Source organism: Sebastes fasciatus, chromosome 18 (assembly GCF_043250625.1).
Source record: "Sebastes fasciatus isolate fSebFas1 chromosome 18, fSebFas1.pri, whole genome shotgun sequence".
Taxonomy (NCBI): domain Eukaryota; kingdom Metazoa; phylum Chordata; class Actinopteri; order Perciformes; family Sebastidae; genus Sebastes; species Sebastes fasciatus.
Window position 1 is genome coordinate 26,651,785 of NC_133812.1, and position 19,925 is coordinate 26,671,709.

General features: G+C 43.4%; 4 protein-coding genes across 8 annotated transcripts in view; 2 read left to right on the plus strand and 2 right to left on the minus strand.

Annotated features, from left to right (window-relative positions):
* The window catches only part of LOC141756521 (uncharacterized), a 116,786-nt gene that overhangs the window by 51,166 nt on the left and 45,695 nt on the right, over positions 1 to 19,925 (minus strand). The window lies entirely within an intron of this gene.
* zbtb25 (zinc finger and BTB domain containing 25) lies at positions 349 to 4,176 on the minus strand. Of its 4 annotated transcripts, none has more exons than XM_074615334.1 (3): positions 4,047 to 4,176; positions 2,999 to 3,180; positions 349 to 2,883 (listed from the first exon to the last, which is right to left on the minus strand). In XM_074615334.1, the coding sequence occupies exons 2-3, from the start codon at positions 3,169 to 3,171 to the stop codon at positions 1,701 to 1,703; spliced, it is 1,356 nt and encodes a 451-aa protein (XP_074471435.1). In that variant the 5' UTR covers positions 3,172 to 3,180; positions 4,047 to 4,176; the 3' UTR covers positions 349 to 1,700. The 4 variants fall into 4 exon arrangements, with proteins under 4 accessions (XP_074471435.1, XP_074471438.1, XP_074471436.1 ...); XM_074615337.1 differs by having other exon boundaries at positions 3,946 to 4,070; XM_074615335.1 differs by having other exon boundaries at positions 3,936 to 4,069.
* On the plus strand, positions 5,985 to 14,250 carry zbtb1 (zinc finger and BTB domain containing 1). 2 transcript variants are annotated; one of them, XM_074616348.1, is made up of 2 exons: positions 5,985 to 6,227; positions 9,058 to 14,250. In XM_074616348.1, the coding sequence occupies exon 2, from the start codon at positions 9,062 to 9,064 to the stop codon at positions 11,132 to 11,134; it is 2,073 nt and encodes a 690-aa protein (XP_074472449.1). In that variant the 5' UTR covers positions 5,985 to 6,227; positions 9,058 to 9,061; the 3' UTR covers positions 11,135 to 14,250. The 2 variants fall into 2 exon arrangements, with proteins under 2 accessions (XP_074472449.1, XP_074472450.1); XM_074616349.1 differs by lacking the exon at positions 5,985 to 6,227 and adding an exon at positions 7,331 to 7,734.
* Positions 16,131 to 17,849, plus strand: LOC141756193 (complement C1q tumor necrosis factor-related protein 3-like). Its single transcript, XM_074615745.1, has 3 exons — positions 16,131 to 16,398; positions 17,190 to 17,327; positions 17,410 to 17,849. Exons 1-3 carry the CDS (start codon positions 16,206 to 16,208, stop codon positions 17,679 to 17,681), a joined length of 603 nt encoding a protein of 200 aa, XP_074471846.1. The 5' UTR covers positions 16,131 to 16,205; the 3' UTR covers positions 17,682 to 17,849.

Genomic DNA, 19,925 nt, shown 5'->3' on the forward strand with positions numbered 1-19,925 from the left:
GTACTTTTTTCTCATTTGCCTTTTTCTCTTTTCTACTTTTTTCTTTCTTTACTTTCTTTATATATATGTCCCGTTTATACATATTATTTGTGTCTGTTTGACTTTACTATGTTCTCTTTCAGATGTTTTCTGTTGTTTCATGACACTGAAGGATTTTTTTTAACTTATAGGAATTAATTTTATTGTCCTTAATTATTTAAATTTTTTGTTTCAAATAATTTGAATATTAAACAAAAAACTTCAGAATAGCAGAAATCTTTTTTAATAATTCCATCAACAGTGAAAAGATTGTTAATTTCAGATTTATATTAAATGTCTTTTTCTTTGCAGGAAGTTTAAATCAGTTCCTTTATCAACAGTTCTGTCACCTGATTGGTGGAAAAAAGACTTTATTGTTGCATCAATGAAAAAAACAGACGTCTATTTACAAAACAACACAAACTTCCTGTTTTGATTTGTTTTACAGTGAAACACAGAATGAAGATGACGTCACCAATCAGTAATCGATAACATCTTGAATAACCTCCCTACGGACATCAGACAGTCTGAATGTGTGGACGTCTTTAAATCCAAACTCAAAACACATCTTTATGCCCTAACAACGAGCGCTGGTCATGTGACGCCAGCAGAGGACTTCAAGTTAAAGGACCACAACGCTGTTTGTTCTCCCGCTGGTAACCCTTTCAAAATAAAGTAACACCTTCTTGTGCTTTACCTGTTCAGGTGTGTTTCCTACAGAATACTGATTTCCCTCCTTTGTTTAGACATATTCTAAAAGGTGAACTATTGTAAAGTAAACAGTGGTGTGGTCCTTTAAGTTTACAGTTGGAGGGTTCTTCACGGTTCTAGAAAAAGGAACAGTTGGTGAAAACATTGGCTACAAAAAGCTGGTAAACTTTGTTAATGAGTTCTTTCTACTCGTCAGATTGTCATGAAGCTTTAATTTACTGATGGAAACGACACAAACGACCATCAAACCACCACAGGAAGGCACTGCTGCGTCTTTTCACAATAAAACTTCTTCAGAGTCCGACACACTGATTGATTAGCTTTACACTGAAGGAACATTTCGACGCATCCTCTCCTCGCTCTGCGGCGTCCTCGCAGTCACACGCTCCGTCAGCGAGGCGTTCACTGTCCGCTGGTGAGTGTGGAAGATCAGGATTCAACAGAAACAAACGACGAGATGTTAATCTGAACGGTTCGGGTGGAGAATAATCATTAAAGACCCCTTTTAGTGTCGACGTCATGATGAGGTCATGATGAGGTCATGATGAGGTCATGATGAGGTCATGATGAGGTCACGGTGTTAGTTGGAGGCAAAACAAAGGAAAGACTGTTGGCTAAGGTTGTTCAGAGAATTATTCTGCCTCCACTTAACGCTCCGCCCACAAACTACGTCATCATGTTCACTAACAGGAAAAGAGGTCTATTGATTAATCAGCTGATTGTTTTCTTGATGAATCGTCTTGTCGACGACTTCAAATGTCTCGTTTTGTTGTTTCAGTTAATTATTGTAGAAAAACAGAAAATATTCACATAGAACAGAGATTTGTTGCTGATAGATTTGCTGTTGATCGATTCTGAAGTGATTGAACTGAACTGTCCGATGATGATTGCCACACACACCTGCACAGGTAAGGGACCAGCAGACCGCAGCAGAGACGGAGACGACAACACCGAGAGAACACCTGATGACATCACTCCACAGGTACGCCGTCCACGCTCTCCTGGGAGATCTCAGAGTCCAGGGAGTAGCAGGAGCTGCCGTTGTCCTGAGTGTCCCTGTTGACCTCCTCGGAGAGCGCGGCGGCGCCGGACGAGGCCCCGCCCACTCCCCCGGGCTCCGCGGCGCCCTCGCAGAAGTGGGCGGAGGCCTGGAAGAGCTGGCTGCAGAGGCGGTTGTAGCGGTGGTAGCGGGACGGCTTGCCCGTGTGGGTGTACATGTGCTCCTGCAGCTGGCTCTTGTGGGAGAAGCGCAGGCTGCAGACGGCGCAGGCGATCTTACGTTTCCGAGAGTGCAGGACGGCGGGCGTCGGGCTGCTCGCCCCTCCTCCCCCCCGGCTCCTCCTCAGCTCGGCGGCCAGCTGGCTGGCGAGCGCCTGGCTCTGTCTCAGCGCCTCCTCCAGACAGCCTGCGTCCAGCTGCTCCTGAGCCCCCGCCGGACCCTCCTCCACGCCGGCGTCCAGCTCGCCGCCCTGCGACAGCCCCTCCATCAGGCGGGTGGGGTCGAGGGCGTGGCTGAACAGGTGCTCCCGCAGGTCCTCCGGAGACGAGCAGCGCTCTCCACAGCGGGGACACAGCAGGACCAGGCCTCGGTCTTTGAACAGGAGACTCTGACTGGGACTGCTCCCCTGAGACGGAGACCCCGCCCCCGGACCCTCCTCGCCCTCGCCGTCCTCACCCTCCTCCTCCTCTACCCGCTCCTGCTTGATGCGATTCGAGATGTCCGAGTCGTCTCCGGACGCCACGGAGCAGACGTTGCGTAGCCCCGAGGCCTGGCGGTCTGACGGGATCCCCTCCAGTCCGACGGCGAGGGACAGCTGAGAGTGGGAGCGCCCGCCCCGGCCAGAGGAGCGTCCGTCCTCAGGGGCGCCGCGGGACACCGCTGTGGTCTTGGGGCCTCCGGCGGCGTCCTTGTTGGCCAGCTGGGAGGAGATCTGGATACCGTAAAGGTTGGACATGCGAACCATGTCGGCAGCGGCGTCTGCGGCGCCCTCGCCGGGTTTCCGGCACAGCTGGTAGGCGTGAAGGAACTTGATGCCGTCCTGCAGGCGGCTCTGGTCCACCGGCTGCTTGGGACACATTCCGGTGTACATGATGTGCAGCAGGTAGCTGAAGACGTCCGGCTGGATGTCGGTGGGCTGGATCTTTATACACTCACTGAGGACAGACAGAGACAGCGAGGACAACACCGTCAACTTCCTCCCGAGCAGGCGCAGCGCCAACAGGACGCTACAGACTACAACCAGCAGCCCCCACCCCCCCGTCTCCTGACCTGGACTGGTGGATGAAGATCATCTTGAAGTAGTTGGAGAAGGCGGCGAGCACGGCGCGGTGGGCTTTGAAGTAGACGTTTCCGATGGCGACGGTGCAGTCACACAGGAAGCCGAACTCTCTCTGAACATTGAGCTGCTGCAGCAGGAAGAGGCTGTGAGAGGACACCTCCATGACCCTCCGCTGCACACACACACACACACACACACACACACACACACACGTCGTCATGGTTACTGAATTCATCCACAACGGAACCAGAAATTAAAAGTGAGTTAATTGAAGCTGCAGATGATAAAATCAGTTCAATCTCTCGTTTCATCAAAGAGTCGCTGCCGCCATTTTGGACTGAAAACGCTTATTATATTTATAATATTTTATTGTTCAACACAGGCCATTTGGGTAGAATATGACAATAGATTTTAATAATAATAATAATTATTATTATTATTATAAGCATCTTTCAGGTTGACGTTACTTTATTTGTTCCCATAGGTAGATTTGGTTTGCAGGAAAAAGACACGGTATCCATGGTGACGGTGACACAGACAATATAAAACATAATAAAACATACTCAAAGCTCCACTGATCAATAAAACCACTAAAACACAATCAATAAATATGATTAACTGAATAAATAAGCAGGTGTTGCATTACAGTAGCAGCAGGTGTGTCACCATGTTAGTGACCTCACAGGTGTCTCCAGGTGAGCACCTGACCTCTGACCTCAGTGAAGGTCACCTGAGACACGCACACACGCACGCGCACACACACGCACGCGTATCCAAACAAACCGGAAACCGGACAAACAACAATATAAGCTCCAGCTCAGCGCGTGCACGTGGCGTCGCGCGTGCACGTGTCTGCAGCCTCCTCCATCCTCTCCTCCTCCTCCAGCTCTCATTCACATTCAGCAACACGCACGTCCAACCATTCACCTACACGCACCGCAGGCGCGTGCGCACGCCCGTCCAGCCCCGCACACACCCTCTGTCTGGTCTGTGTCGTGCACGCGCGCCGTGCCCGCCGGCCGTTAATCGGCGTCTTACCGCAGAAACGTTGCAGATCTTCAGTCTTTCAGCTTCTGGAGCCGATTTGTTGCTGCAGATGATCTCGCGAAAAGCCGCGTCACATCTCGCGAGAGGAGGGGGTCAAAGGGGCTGGTCACGTGATCTGTCTCTTCACACATCCATGCAACATGTAATCAATAATCAATAACTTATTGACACGTTTTTAAAGCATTTAAATCAAATAAATACAGAATTTTTTTATAATAATAATGATAAAAAACAAGCAGCTTTGTTTTTGTTATTACTGAAAATCAACAAGTTTTCATGCACCTGCTGCCCCAGTGCATGCTGGGAGGAAACCTATTAAATTAATAACCTATTAACACTCACTGATTGATTAATCTCTGAAGGTTACATTCAGCACTGGACGAAATAATGTGAACACAGACAGACTTTATGAAATAAACATAAAACAACTTGTTAAATAACGAGACAGAAACTGTTTTATTGACGAACGACGAGAGAGTTTAACATAAGATAAAACAATATGCTGTTATAACCAGAAAAAAGTTCAAAGATTAATTTCATATGTAGTAGTAACGAGAAAATAAAATATTATTGTAAAATATGATTATAATATGGACAAATATATAACATGAAAATATATTATTATAACATGACAAAAAATACAACATCGAAAAATATATAACATGAAACTATAAGATTATAACATCAAACAAATATTTAATTATAACATGAAAAAAGTATATCATTATAACACGAAAAATATGTAATTATAACAGAAAAAATATATAACATGAAAATATATTATTTTACCATGAGAAAATATTATTAAAACATCAAAAGAATATATTATTAATAATTTAATGATATATAATGATAACATGAAAAAATTAATGAATGAATGATTAAAACATGAATAAAATGTTATAATATGAAAAATATACTATTTTAACAGGAAAAAATTTAAAAAGGACAAATATATAACATGCAAATATATCATAAACATATATTATTATAATATGATATATAGTATAAAAGGAAAAATACTATAACAATATGGAAAATATATAACATGAAAAATATATTATAACATGAAAAATGTTATTATAACATGAAAAGATATTATTACAACAACGTGAAAAAGTTGTTGTTCAAATTGAGCTGGAGAGAAAAATCTTTATAATAATTCTATTTGTTTTAGTTATGAAATAAATAGTCATATTAGTTAACTGTATCCGCTCAGAGTGAGACCGCTTCACTGGTTCCTCCTCTGTGTCTCTATATTATACACATCCGTGCTCATCATTATTCATCATCATGAAATAAACAGTCATAACAGAGACCTGTATGTTTTTACATTACATTAACACCTGATCAATTAATTTACAGGAGGCTGTTCTGCATTGTGTTATAACCAGAATTTTAATATGTAGTATTAAATTTCATGATTAATTTCATATGTAGTACTAACGAGAAAATAAAATATTATCGTAAAATGAAAAAATAAATTATTCTAACATGAAAGAATATAACAAGAAAAAATACTATTATAATATGGAAAAAAAATAACATTAAAAAATATTATCATAACATGAAAAATATATTATTATAATATATATTTTTTTATTATAACAGAAAAATATATAACATGGATATATATTGTTATTATAACATGTAAGAATATATCTTTATAACATGAAAAATATATTATAACGTGAAAAAAATATTACCGCAAGTTGAAGAAATTGTTGTTAAAATGGAGAAAAGTTGAGCTGAAGAGAAAAAATAATCTTTATTTCTAATAATTCTATTTGTTTTAGTTATGAAATAAACAGTCATAATAGAGACCTGTAAGTCTTTACATCATATTAACACCTGATCAATTCATTAAAAGCAGGCCGTACTGCGTTACGTTTTATTTTGAAGGCCAGCATTTTGACCGGAAGTCTTTTATTTTGTCGTCTTCTGGTGCCTTCAGTGCGTCCGCAGCTTGACGGAGCGGCAGTCTGTGCGGAAGTTCTTTCATCCTGCAGGAGAAGAAGAAGAAGAAGAAGAAGAAGCAGCTTCTCTCGTCTCAACACAAACATCAGCAGACCTCCGGAGCGGAACCTTCCTCCTCCGGAACCTCCCGGGGACAAACACACCGACCCGCCGCAGACAGCAGCAGCAGCTCCTCGCCGGCCTCCGGTCTCCACGGTGAGTCGACGGGGTTTCTGCCCGGCCCGCGGAGCCGCCTGGCTGGGAAAACTGGTGCTAGCTAGAATGCGGGGTGGCAGTGCGGGGGTGGCGGGACTGTTTGCGGGAAGAGATATCAGTGAGCACCGACAAGTTAGCACGACGCACAACAAACACATCCGGTTTAGGCTTTCACAATAAAAGGCCTAGTTAAAAACAATAGCTGTTTAACCATCTACAAAAGCTTTACACTATCATAACAACTTCTGAACATAAAGATTTCATTTGTATATTTATGTTTTTATTCAGGAACAGACTTCAAGATCAAACTTGTCAAAAACGGCAGATTAAAAAAAAAACATTAAATGAAAATAAGTAAATAATAATAATTACATATTATAATATAATTATAACTAATTATAGAATTGATTGATTATAGAGATAGAAAATCAATATGGTGCTGATTTGTTTTAATTGTGTAAATCTAGAATAGAAAGCTTTATTGTCATTGTATTAAATACAACGAGATTCACAGTTTGCCACTTCTGGTCAGTGCTTTAAAACAAATACTTGATAAGACTACACAAGGCAGGTAAAACATATAACAGGTAAAACACACACAGTTATAAAGCAAATAAAATAGGTAAAGTAGATGTAATAAATAAATATAAACAGAAGTGTTACACTAGAAGTATAAAATATAAAAATAGATGTAATGTAAACAGAGGTAATTGCACTTGTAAAATAGGTAGATGTAATAAATAAATATAAACAGAAGTACTACACTAACGGAATGAAATAGGTAAAATAGATGTAATGTAAACAGAGGTAATTGCACTTGTAAAACAGGTAGATGTAATAAATAAAATGTAAACAAATGGCAATAGCTGTTTAACCATCTACAAAAGCTTCACATTACAAGACAGACTTTATTTACTGGTTAATTTTAACAAATTTAAATGTATTTTAGCTTGTGCCCCACTAATGAGTCCATATAAAACTCTTTTTTGTCTCTTTTACTCTTTGTTTAGTTTTATCCTCTTTTATTTTGGAGCCCTACTTCCGGTCTGGTCGCTGCTAACAGCTGTTAGCTTGATGTAGCTAACCTCGGAGCTAACCGCTGTAATCTCCATTTTAGCTGCTCGTGCGGTCGGCCTCTCCCTTCTCTCTTCTCTTCTCTCTTCTCTCTCTCCCTCCTCTCTCTCTTCTACCGCGGCCTGTCTCCTTCTTCAGGGTCCTTTCTCGGTTCTCTCAGGGTCTCTGGTTCTCGGTGAATGTCTCCCCCGCATACTGCGGGTCTGAGGGGCGGACGGTGATCCGAGAGCCGCTCAGAGCTGCTGCTGCTCGGCTACAGAGAACCGACTCACTGAGCCTGGAAGAGTCTTAGAGCTTTATACAACACAGTCTGGTTCTACAGGCAGAACCTCATCACACATTATAAACACCCAACTGAGGAGCTTTCTGTAAATGTGTATATCTTAAAGTATCTCTGGTTATCAGAGGTAGAAGACTCTTTACTGCAGTGAAAGTATGTATTATCAGCTTAATGTACTCATGGTATGGAAAGTAAAAGTACTCACTCTGCAGAATGTAACTAAGTGCATTAACTTAAGTACAAATTCAAGGTACTTTACTCAAGTATTTTCATGTTCTGCTACTTTCTATTTCTCCTCCACTACATGTCAGATGTAAATATTGTTATTTTTACTCCATTACTTTTATCTGACAGCTTTAGTTACTTTACACATGACAGTTTTTAACCCCCTTAATGTATAATAGTAAAACACTCAATGTGGGAAAAGTATTCAGATCATTTACTGCAGTAAAAGTAGAAATACACTCTGTAAAAACACTCCAGTAAAAGTCCTGCATAAAGTGAAAGAATGTATTATCAGCTAAATGTACTCATGGTATGAAAAGTAAAAGTACTCACTCTGCAGAATGTTTTTACATCCACTACAATCTTTCCACGCACATACTGAGACGCCACGCACTTTATTTTTTGTTACATATTATTGCTCTACTAGAGCAATATAAACTGTAGAGTCTCCAGTTTATATTGACAATGAGAACAAACAAGGCAGGTTAAACCGCTGTATATATATTCTATATATATGTTCATTGAACTAGAATAGAAGTTGGTTTATTTTATGTTTTGTTAGATATTGCTCTGCCTTGTATCGTGAGAGCTAAAGCAGCAGTTCCTAAAGTTGCACTTTTTATTATTTTCAAATAAAAGGTGTATGTTTTTGCCATTAATCCTTTTGTTTACTTGTTTATACCCATAAATAATGTATTGCTTTTAAGTCGTTGTATCGTATCGCTCTAAATGAGCCAAATATCCTTGAATCGTATCGGAACCATGGAAAGTGATGCGTATCGTATCGTTGTAAACACTTACCGTTACACCCCTACACTCGTTCATCACAGTATAGTTTCACATTTAATTTGCAGTGACCGAGATTATAATCTAATATTTGTGTTTTGAATGTTAAAACTAACAAGTAAAATGATAAAAACAAATGTAAACTGATCTTAACCGTTAGTAAAAGCAGGATGAGTCTTTGGACTCGTCCACTCAGAAAAGCTCTAATCTGATTGGGTGAAAGACGAAGAGTTAAACAGCGTGATAATAATAATAATGATAATAATCCATTGTGTGAAAAGAAAAGGTTGAAACAGGAGCTTAATGAGTGGAGTCAGATGTCTTAATTATTCCAGTCTGATGTTGAGTCATCGCTGGTCCTGCCTCGCTGAGCAACCAGCCAAACGTTATGAAATCCTCTGCGACCACAGAGGAAGAATGCAGCCGTTTAATTTCTCCGCTCTTTCCTTCCTGTGTTGTCTGCAGGGCGATGGCGAGGCCCAGCCACAGCGATCATGTCCTCCAGCAGCTCAACAACCAGCGGGAGTGGGGCTTCCTGTGCGACTGCCTCATCGCCATCGGGGACATCTACTTCAGGGCGCACAAGGCCGTCCTGGCGGCCTGCAGCTCCTACTTCAGGATGATGTTCATCCGGGACCAGCAGGGGGCGGGGCGTCTGGACCTCAGCAACATGCAGATCAGCGCCGAGTGCTTTGACCTCATCCTGCAGCTCATGTACCTCGGACGCATCGTCGTGGGGAGCTACGAGTTTGAGGAGCTCAAGTCCTCCATGGCGTACCTGCAGATGTACTACATCCCTGACTCGTTGGAGGATCTCAGGGACCTCAGGAGCTCCAACATCACGCCGTCCTCCTCCGCCTCGTCCTCGTCCAGCTCCTCCACCGGCCCCGCCAACGGGAAAATGATGTTTGGAGTCCGCATGTACGAGCAGCAGAGGCCCGCTGCAACGGAAGCAGAGCCATTACCAAAAGCTGTCAACAGCACCACTGGGCGCCCAGCTGTTCCAGCGACTGTCAGCAGAGCGGCGGTGGCGGTTGCGGTGGCGGTGGCAGACGAGGTGGTGACCGCTCCTCTGATAGTGGCACCGCCGCTGGTGGACGGAATAGGCGATCAGCCGTGTGACTTGAGAAAGAGGCCCAGCGGCAGGAGTTCGGCTCTCAAAGACCGTCCTCGGTTCGGCCGTACCTACACCTGCGACGACTGCGGCTTCGTCTTCAGCTGCGAGAAGCTTTTAATCGAACACATCCTGACATGCACCAACCGGAAGGCCTTCCATCAGCCGAGAGGTAGCGCCGAAGGGGACAATGACTCCAGTAAAGCTGAGAGCTCCGCCTCTGAGAGCATAGAGGAGCACAGGGTCGTCTGTAAAGGCGAGGACGACTGGCCCGAAGCCAAGGCCGACTCTGACCTCACCATCAGGTCGGTGGCAGCCGGGACAGACGGCGAGCCCGGGTCCACCAGGAGCATCTCCATCAAGACAGAACCAGAAGAAGGCACATTCCCCGAGATAGAGGTGGTCCGGGTCGGTGAGCACGCCACCAGAGAATGTAGAGCACGTTTTAGTGACGCCACACGTAAAGACTTGCGGAGGGAGAAAACTGGATCGGACCGCGAACCAGAGCCCGGCGTCTCCGGTATGGATAACAGCAGTGAACCTTTTGAAGGCCACATGTCCGGCGGTGAAGATTCAGGAATCCCGGCAAAGCTTCGTAAGGTCAAAGACGAGAAGCAGGACGCCGACTGTGCCCCGTGTGAACTGTGTGACGCTCCGTTAACGGAGGAGGACAAGTCGGCCCACTACCTGTCCAGCCACATGGGTCATATATGTGCCTGTGGGAGGTGTGGCCAGGTGCTGATTAAAGGCCGCCAGCTCCAGGAGCACGCAGAGCGCTGTGGCGAATCCCAAGGCGGCGACTCGGACTCCCACGGGGAGGACGAAGCCTCCCTGCTGGAGGAGCCGCAGGGGATGGAGGAGGGCCTGCTGGAGGCGGCCGACCTGGCCTGCCCTCACTGCGGCATGCTGTTCCAGAACGAGAGCTTGGCGCTGGAGCACGCCTTGTCCTGCCACGACCAGGAGCTGTTCCGCCCCGTGCTGCTGGAGGAGGGCGGCGAACCAGATCACCGCCGCAAACACTTCTGCAGCATCTGCGGCAAAGGCTTCTATCAGCGCTGCCACCTGCGGGAGCACTACACCGTCCACACCAAGGAGAAGCAGTTCACCTGTCAGACCTGCGGGAAGCAGTTCCTGCGGGAGCGCCAGCTCAGGCTGCACACCGACATGCACAAAGGCATGGCGCGCTACGTGTGCCCGGTCTGCGACCAGGGAACCTTCCTCAAACACGACCACGTCCGGCACATGATCTCCCACCTGTCGGCCGGGGAAACCATCTGCCAGGTGTGTTTCCAGATCTTCCCCGGCGGAGAACAGCTGGAGAAACACATGGACGTCCACCTGTACATCTGCGGCGTCTGTGGCGAGAAGTTTCGCCTCCGAAAAGACATGAGGAGCCACTATAACTCTAAGCACACCAAGAGACTATAGGAGCGCTCCAGAACCTCCTCTGCATTTATACTATTGTTACTAAAAAAAGCCATAAATGTGAGAACAAATGTATGCACTTGAACACCAAAAAGACACCTTTTTAATCTGCACTTTTAAAGTATATGCATAATCTAAACGGGCGTTCACACTGCGAGCAGCGGGGCTGATGATCGGTCGCTCTGTTATGACTCGGATGGCGGCTGTGCAGCAGTCTGCAGCTTTCTACTTTGATAAAAAAGACTTTAAGCACACGTGTGTTACATTTTCACAGCTTACAATCAGGAGGTTTCTTTCTGTCACCTGATAAAAGTCAGAATCTGTTGTTGAAACAATCACATTAAGCGGGAAACGATCAAGCTGCGGTCTCAGCTAACCAGCTAAATAGCTAACTAGATGTATATTAATATTAATATTTATAAAGAAGCTGGGGTGTTAAATACAGGATGAACATCTTTAGCTGCTTTAAGCTGTCCCAAAAACCCAAAGAAATCAAACTTGAGATTCTCTCATTATAGGAGTTCTGTGAGTAACTAATCTGTTAATGGTTTTAGCATTAGAATGTACCAAAGTCGATCAGATTTAAGAGACTGTGATGTTTATTTCCCTGTTTTTGGACTCATCTCCGGACCACGGGTCAACAGGCCGGTCTAGAAAACCTGTTGGGTTCATGATTGTGTTGCTCACAGTGTGAACGCACGGTAGGACCGACCGCCAACTCCAAGAGAATCCAAACTGGTGCGTCCTCAGGGAACCAATCATCTGTTGCTTCTGTTTGTTTGAGGATGTCCACACCCTCGGAGTCTGAAATAAATGTCAAACTTGTACTGCTTAAGACGCCAGAAAATACCCCGTTAACACGTCCATTTTTAACTTCTTAAGGCGTTTGGAGCATTAAGTCTGCCACGTTAGAGCCAATCAATGTTTGGGAGAGTCCATTTGTGGACTGGTGGGTTGATATCTGCTGATAATTAAAGTGTACAGACAGTTCATTATAATGAACACATACATTAAACTAGGATGGCACTCGGAGAGCGCAGACCTCCGCCAAGGTGCCCGATTGAGAAACTGACGAAGTGTCAGCACCCAATTTCAAATGTGAACAGGGTGTCTTCTGTTGTCTTAAGAAGTACAAATTTGACGGAGGAAACTTTTGGAGGCGGACGCCCAGTTCAGCTTCTTCTTGGAGTGACGTGTCTGTCAGCGTTTCAGAGCGTTGGAACGTTTTCTAGCTTGTTTCCCAGAATACTAAAGTCTCTGTGAGTTTTCCATGTTGTAGTTAGTGAGCACAGCTCTGATTCCTGATTGTTTGTTTGGTGAGTTTGACTCCACCCTGATTCAAACTCTCCTTCCTCTTTCCTTCAGTTATAGTTCGGCTTTACGTCCAATGTGCTCTGTGATTGGTGCCTTTACTGGAACGGTGGTGCACACTAGTGGCAGTCCGTCTTTTTTCCTGCCTGTCTTCTTCACAGTGATGCATGTTGGGGGAAGTGAGGCCGCCCCCCTTATTCAAACACTAGATGTGGTCAGCTCATTGGAACCGGACCGTGTTGACCTGCGTTATTTAGCCCGGTTGGTTTTCCTCCTTGGTACGATTCGTCTCGGCAGATTTGAGTCGACCGAAACAACCACACAGACCCGTTAGAGGAAGTGGTGTCAGTCCGGTTTGTTGTGGGAACCGATCTCAGTCTGACCCAAAACTACGAGGCGAACTCTGCAGGTTTGAGCTAAACGGCTTCCGTAGTGCGCTTTGCATGCTGGGATGTGGGTGAGTGAATGAATGAAGGTCTGACTCAGGACTTAAGACGGCGGAATAAAGTATCGGACCCGATACTGGTATCGGTATCCTTACTTCCTGTGTTGACAGACACATCTAACCAATGAGAAGAGAGGACGATCTCACATGACCGAATGCATTTTGGTTCCTGTTGAACTTTTTCTGTGTGAAAGAAACCAAACAACAAGTCGACCAACTCATCCACTGATTCAGATCACAGCAAACCGACCTCATCTGATGCCTTATGAGTCTTTGTGTCATTATGTGGGCCACGCAAGACCACGTTATGCTCAGAACCGAACCTGAACCAAACCAGTTTAGAGTGACCCTTAACTAGATGGATGCAGCAGACAAGAGTAGAACCAAACCAGACATTTCAAAACCATTTCAAAATACGCCTGAACCAGTTAAAAGTTCTGGACCAAACCAGTTTAGGGTGAGCAGTAACTCGGGCTGTCACAGTATCCGCATTATTACAATATCACGGGAACCGCCACCGCCGCCGTGTTCACGCTTTCTGTTTTTCATCCAGCAGCGTGCATGTTTGGAGTTTTTTCTGGTCGCCAAGAGTTGAACCAACTTCGGGTAAAACGCTGCTCTCGTCACGTTCACTTTTTACCCAGCCGTCCAATCACAGTGGAGGAGGGGGCGGGACTAATAGCACAAGGAAACCTTCTAAACCAGGCTGTTTAACCTGAATCACCGGCCGGTCTGTAGACGAGCGTCTCCTCTTCAGTCTGTTTTGCTGCTCTGGAGCCAGAAGCTTAATGAGATGTCTTGTAGATTTTGAGGCTCTGGAGCTTTGTGGAAAATGAAATGTTCCTTTTCAAAGGTATAAAACAACGTCACCTTAAATGATGTCATCACTTCATCAGCTGTTTGTGTTCAGATGTTGTTCTGAAGCAGCGTCTTCTTCATGTGTTCAGCTGGTTTAGTTGCTCTGAAGTAGGGATGCACCATGTTGATGTTTTTCAGCCGATACGATAACCGATAATTTCACATTTTGTATTCTTCTTCTTCTTCTATGCGTTTGTTGACGGATCACAAACTAAGACCTCCTGTATCAGAGTGTTTAGATGCTGCACTTGTTAAGTCATTGAAAGCAATCGGGCGTCATATAATCAGCCGATAATTCACCGGCTATAACTTAATCATGGGAATAATACATAATAATATAAACTTCCCATCATCATCAATCATCGTTAATTTATCAGGCCTGGTATATACAGTATATCATGGTGCATCCCGACTCTGAAGCTTTTCTCACTAATGTTCAGTTTGAACACCTGAAGCCTTTTCTGAAGCTCTTAATAAACCAAGTGAATTTATGTTTGTGAAGAAATGTCTGTGGCTGTTTTCTTACAGTATTATTATTATTATTATTATTATCCTATAATTATTGTATTATTATTGTACGATTATTATTATTGAACTATTACTATTATTATTATTATTATTATAATACGATTGTTAATATTATTATTGTACAACTATCATTATTATCATACTACTACTATTATTATTATGCTATTATTATTGTACAATTATTTTATTATTTATTTTTTGACTATTATTGTTATTATTATACAACTATTATTAATATAGTTGTTATTGTACGATTATTATTGTACAACTATTATCATACTACTACTATTATTATACTATTATTATTGTTATGATTATACGATTGGTATTAATATTATTATTGTACGATTATTATTGTACAACTATCATTATTAATATAATACTACTATTATTATTATATTATTATTGTCATTATTATACGACTATTATTTTTGTTATTGTACCATTATTATTATTGTACAACTATCATTACTATTATTATTATACTATTATTATACGACTATTATTAATATTGTTATTGTATGATTTTTATTGTACAACTATTATTATTATCTTACTACTACTATTATTATACTATTATTATTGTTATTATTATACGATTATTATTAATATTGTTATTGTACGATTATTATTGTACAACTATCATTATCTTACTACTATTATTAATATTATACTATTATTGTATGATTATTATTATTATACTATCGTTATTATTGTTATTATTATACGACTATTATTAATATTGTTATTGTACGATTATTGTTATTATACAACTATTATTATTATTGCTGTTCTGAGTGTTTGTGCTTTGTTTTACAGGGACTCTACCTGAATGAGTTTTTCAATATCTAAATCTGGTTTTCCTTCCTTCAAGGCAGCTGTGGGTTTTAATTTCCTCTCCATGACGACCACTTCAGCTTAGCATGTATTAGCATGCCAACAGCTATCAGTATAGCTCCTTCCCCTCTGGACAAACTCACCCACTAACGCCCGTCTTTAGTCCGTGTGAGCGGTTACGACCAACATTCACTTCCGGGACAAATGACTCTTCGGTAGTCACAGGTATTTATTTATTTATCGACTCGTCTGATAATAACTAATAATAATTAATGTTGAATGTGAATAATGTTGTGGGATTATTCCTTATTTCATGAACTATTTGGGACATATACATTATTACTATATACTTATATTTTAAAAAAATAATAAAAAAAATTAAGCATTTTAATACTAATTTAGAAGTCGATTACCACGGCAACGGTTGAAGCTCGTTGCTTGATGCTCATCAGGAGTAACATGGGTTGGTTCGGCGAAGGGATTCAAACCAACAACCGTTCAGATTAATGCTTCTGTATCGCCGCCGCCGACAGACCACAGATGAACTCTTACAGGGACTGTTGGGTTCAAAATAAAAATCAATAAAGCAGAGAGGTACGATCCAATCCTCCTCTGACGGGATTAAAACGAGCCGAGCCGCAATCAGCCGGGAACCTCGTTAAGCTGATGGAGCGACCTGCTTCTGGTTGACGACACTTCATTCGTTAAAAACAATTAACTTTTGATCGGAGATCAAACATGAAGCTGAAAGTGTGTGAGGATGTGAAGAAGAGTCCTTCGCTCTGTAGATTTAGTTTATTTACGGTGTGAAGGAGGTCGTTCAGGTTAACGTCTGATGGATTACTGAATAATAGAAGTTGGTTTCAGGTGACACTAATCCTTCATCAGAGAAAACAGTTTATAGAGGAAAGTTTCTCTGGTTAATAATTCAGTGTTTTTTAGAGAACACATAAAGTTTGTCAAGTTTAAAGTCCAAGGAGATTTGTTGATCAAACAATCGTCTGTATTTATAGAGGACGGGTCAGACGGGAGCTTTCATTAATAACCTGTTTGTGTTTCAGCTCCACAGTGTTTCCTCTCCGTCCTCCAGTTGAGATGTTGTCCAGCTGGTTTCTGGTCCTGGTGGTGGTCTGCGGCGGAGTCTGGGCTCAGCCTGGTGTTATCCAACCCACTCCCGAAGAGGGAGACGGTCTAAATCCTGAACAAACCCCAGAAGATGTGAGAGTCCTGGTGCAGCAGCTGACGGCCAGAGTGGAGAAACTGGAGGCAGAGTGTGGAGCAAACCGAGGTGATGACTCTTTATCAGAGCTGAACTACAGCAGCAGTCTTTGTTCCAGAGGGTCTTGTTGTCCACTGAGACACTTTCTGCCAGTTGAAGTTGTGCTGGTGCTGTTTAACGTGTTCTTACAGATGTTCATATAGATTTACGTCTCTTTGTAATGTTTTATCTGCTTGTAAAGCACATTTTAGGGATCTATTATCAGAAATGGAATATAATATTCATAGCTATGTTTTCATTAGTGTACCATCAGCTGAAACTAAGAATCATGTTTTCGTTAACTTAGAATGAGTCCTTCGTATCGACATAGGGAGCTGGTCCTTTTCACAGAGTCCGCCATGTTTCTACAGTAGCCCAGAAAGGACAAACCAAACACCATTTACATTTTTACATTACCTGAAAGCAACGTGAGCTGCAGAGTGTAAACCGTTGCTCCTAAAGTAGTGTTATTGTGGTAAAGACGGCTTCTGAGCGGGGCGAACTGTGTTACCACCGACCGGTTCTCACACCGAACTCGTCAGATACCACCGTTTGGTCAGCGCCCCTCGGTATCGGAAAACCGACGCACGGAGGCGCCCTTTAGCAACAGTATGTGACGGACCGGGCTTTCAACTAACTCCAATGTAAACCCATCTGCGCCGTTATTCGACGGTCGGAGCAGCTGACGTAGTATTAATAGAGTGAGAGACCGTTCAGAGCGTAGGTAGCGTGAGATAGTATGGGTTAGCGTAGGTTAGCGCGCGATAGTATGGGTTTCAGCGTACTGTATTTAGTGAAACCTTGCGTCTGTGTTCCTTCAGCTGAATCTCAGGTGGCGTTCTCGGCCTCACTCGTCACCGCTTACGACTGGACCCATCAGGGGCCTTTTACCACCGACACCACGCTGCTGTTCGAGAAGGTGACGACCAACATCGGTAACGCCTACGACCCAAACACAGGTAGGACTCCTCACCTGTCCAGGTTCAGGTTCAGGTCACCACACACCGACACTCCCTGCTGACGCTGACTCTGTGCCCGCAGGCGTCTTCACCGCCCCCGTAAAGGGACTCTACTACATCCGCTTCACCGGCTGCGTTGGAAGCTCGGGGTCCATGAACGCAGCACTGATAAAGAACAGCGAGAACATGTTCGCCGTCTTCGACACCAGGGGCGTCCACGGCAGCGCCTCCAACGGCATGCCGCTGGTCCTGGAGGTCGGGGACCGGCTCTCCATCACCCTCTGGGCCGAGAAGACCATCTTCGACCAGAGTAAGCTCAGCACCTTCAGCGGCTTCCTCGTCTCCCCCATGTAGGTGGAGACCGACACGCCGGTGGAGACGGGTATCCAGATCGGGGTCCTGAACCCACAAAACCAGATCCAGATGTTCGGCTGAAACACTCAATGAAAATATAAAAGTGAACCAAAAGCACCTCAGAGGCAGTTTGACACTGTTTTATGTCAAAATACAAGAAAAATTAAACACATTTATTCTTGTCATTTTTCTGTTCATTGTGACTTTAAGATGTTTCAACGCCGTCTCACGGCAGTTCGTGAAATAGTTACAAAATGTAATCTATTTGATTCCTGTACATCGACACAAAGTTCTTTTTTTCGTGTTTCTGATGAAGTTTCTGATTAATAATACATAGTTATAATTCCAAAAGTTCCAAAAGTCCGTACTGTCTTTGGTCATAATTCCTTTCATTTTGCCGCTGCAAATGACGAACTCACTAAAAAACACGCTCAAACTAAAGCTCTCACCTCTCTCAACATGTTCAAACAAAAGCTGCAACAAGTCATAGTTGACTGTTGTACCTGCTGACCGGCCCTCACTTCTCTCTCTCTCTTCCGTTACAATTTTACAAAGAACATCCAGTAACCCACATTTTTTTGTACATAGTGTTTATTCATTTCTGACCTATTTATTTACCTATGCTGTTTTTAGCCATTTTCTCATGTCCTGTCTTGGCATGCTGTATGTTTGTCATGCTGTACTGTATCTGTGCTGTTTGTGTCGCTTGTGTGGACTGTGTCTTTGTTGCTGCCTCTTGGCCAGGTCATCATTGTAAATGAGAATTGGTTCTCAATTGATTTTACCTGGTTAAATAAAGGTCAAATAAATAAAAATAAATAATACAGATTAATAATTCATATTAATAATACTGATTAATAATTCATATTAATAATACATATTAATAATTAATATTAATAATACAGATTAATAATTTATATTAACAATACATATTAATAATTAATATTAATAATACAGATTAATAATTAATATTAATAATACAGATTAATAATACAGATTCATAACCGTGCTCATCATTGAGGTGAGGAATCAGGACCTCTAAAGTCCTGGTTCTGGTCTGATACTAAATACTGAACAAACAACAGTTAATAACGAGTTAATGAATAAACAGATAATAAATCAAACAGTAATACAGAAACACAATGAAGCCAAACATGTAATATAATATATATATAATATAATCCACACTTTATATAAAGTCACATTTAACGTTGAAAGAGTCACCAGTATTCTGGTAATAACCCGGCACTGGGATCCTCTGACCCGGACCCGGAGGGGTCCGCGGGCCGGTGTGTGGGCAGGTTGGACGGATCCTCTGCGGTCACAGCGGGCGGCTCAGCGGTGCTCATGAAGTCCTGAGGGGGGTCCGGTCCAGTGTAGGGGACCGAGAGAACTGGACCGTCGGTGGTGGTCCCGGGATGAGAGTCTCCCGGTGACCCGGTACCGGTACCGGGAGTATCAGATTCATTCCCATTATGACTGTCTGTGTTAATTAAGTCATCAACAAAGTTATTAATATGAACAGAGCCGTCACATCTAGGAGGTCTACCAGGTTCATTTATCCCAGTCCTGGTCCGGGTCAGTCCTGGTCCGTCCGAGTCGGTCCGAGTCGGTCCTGGTCGGTCCTGGTCTGTCCGAGTCGGTCCAGGTTGGTCTGGGTCGGTCCGGGTCGCTCCGGGTCCAGCTGTGGGTCTCCAGATGAGGCTGTAGTAGACCGCCAGGATGACGGCCGCCAGGGACACGGACAGGACGTAGACCAGCACGGTGGCCAGTCTGACCCACTTCTTGCTGTCCCGGGCCACCAGCCGGGCTTTCCTGTCTCCGGTGTAGGTGGCTGCTCTGCCCCGCTCAGCAGGGCCCAGTCCGGGCGTCCAGCTCCGAGGGTCCCGCATGGTGATGATGCTCCGGCCGGTGATCAGTCTGTCTGTCTGTCAGCCTCCAGGTCCTCCAGGTCCTTCAGGTCCTCCTCATCCTCATCTGGATTAGTGATGGGAATTCCGGCTCTTTTTAGTGATCCAGATCATTCGGCTCAGCTCACCAAGAAGAGCCGGCTCTTTCGGCTCCCAAACTCGTTTTACCACTTCTGCCTTGTATAATTCAGCCAAATTTAGCTTTAGCTGTTTTGACCTATGATTAGTATATGTGCACATATATCACTTAAATTATTCCATATAATTATATTAAACCTTATAATTTCCAGAATATCATAATTTTACATGCTGCTTCGTTTCCGACTGTCACTCA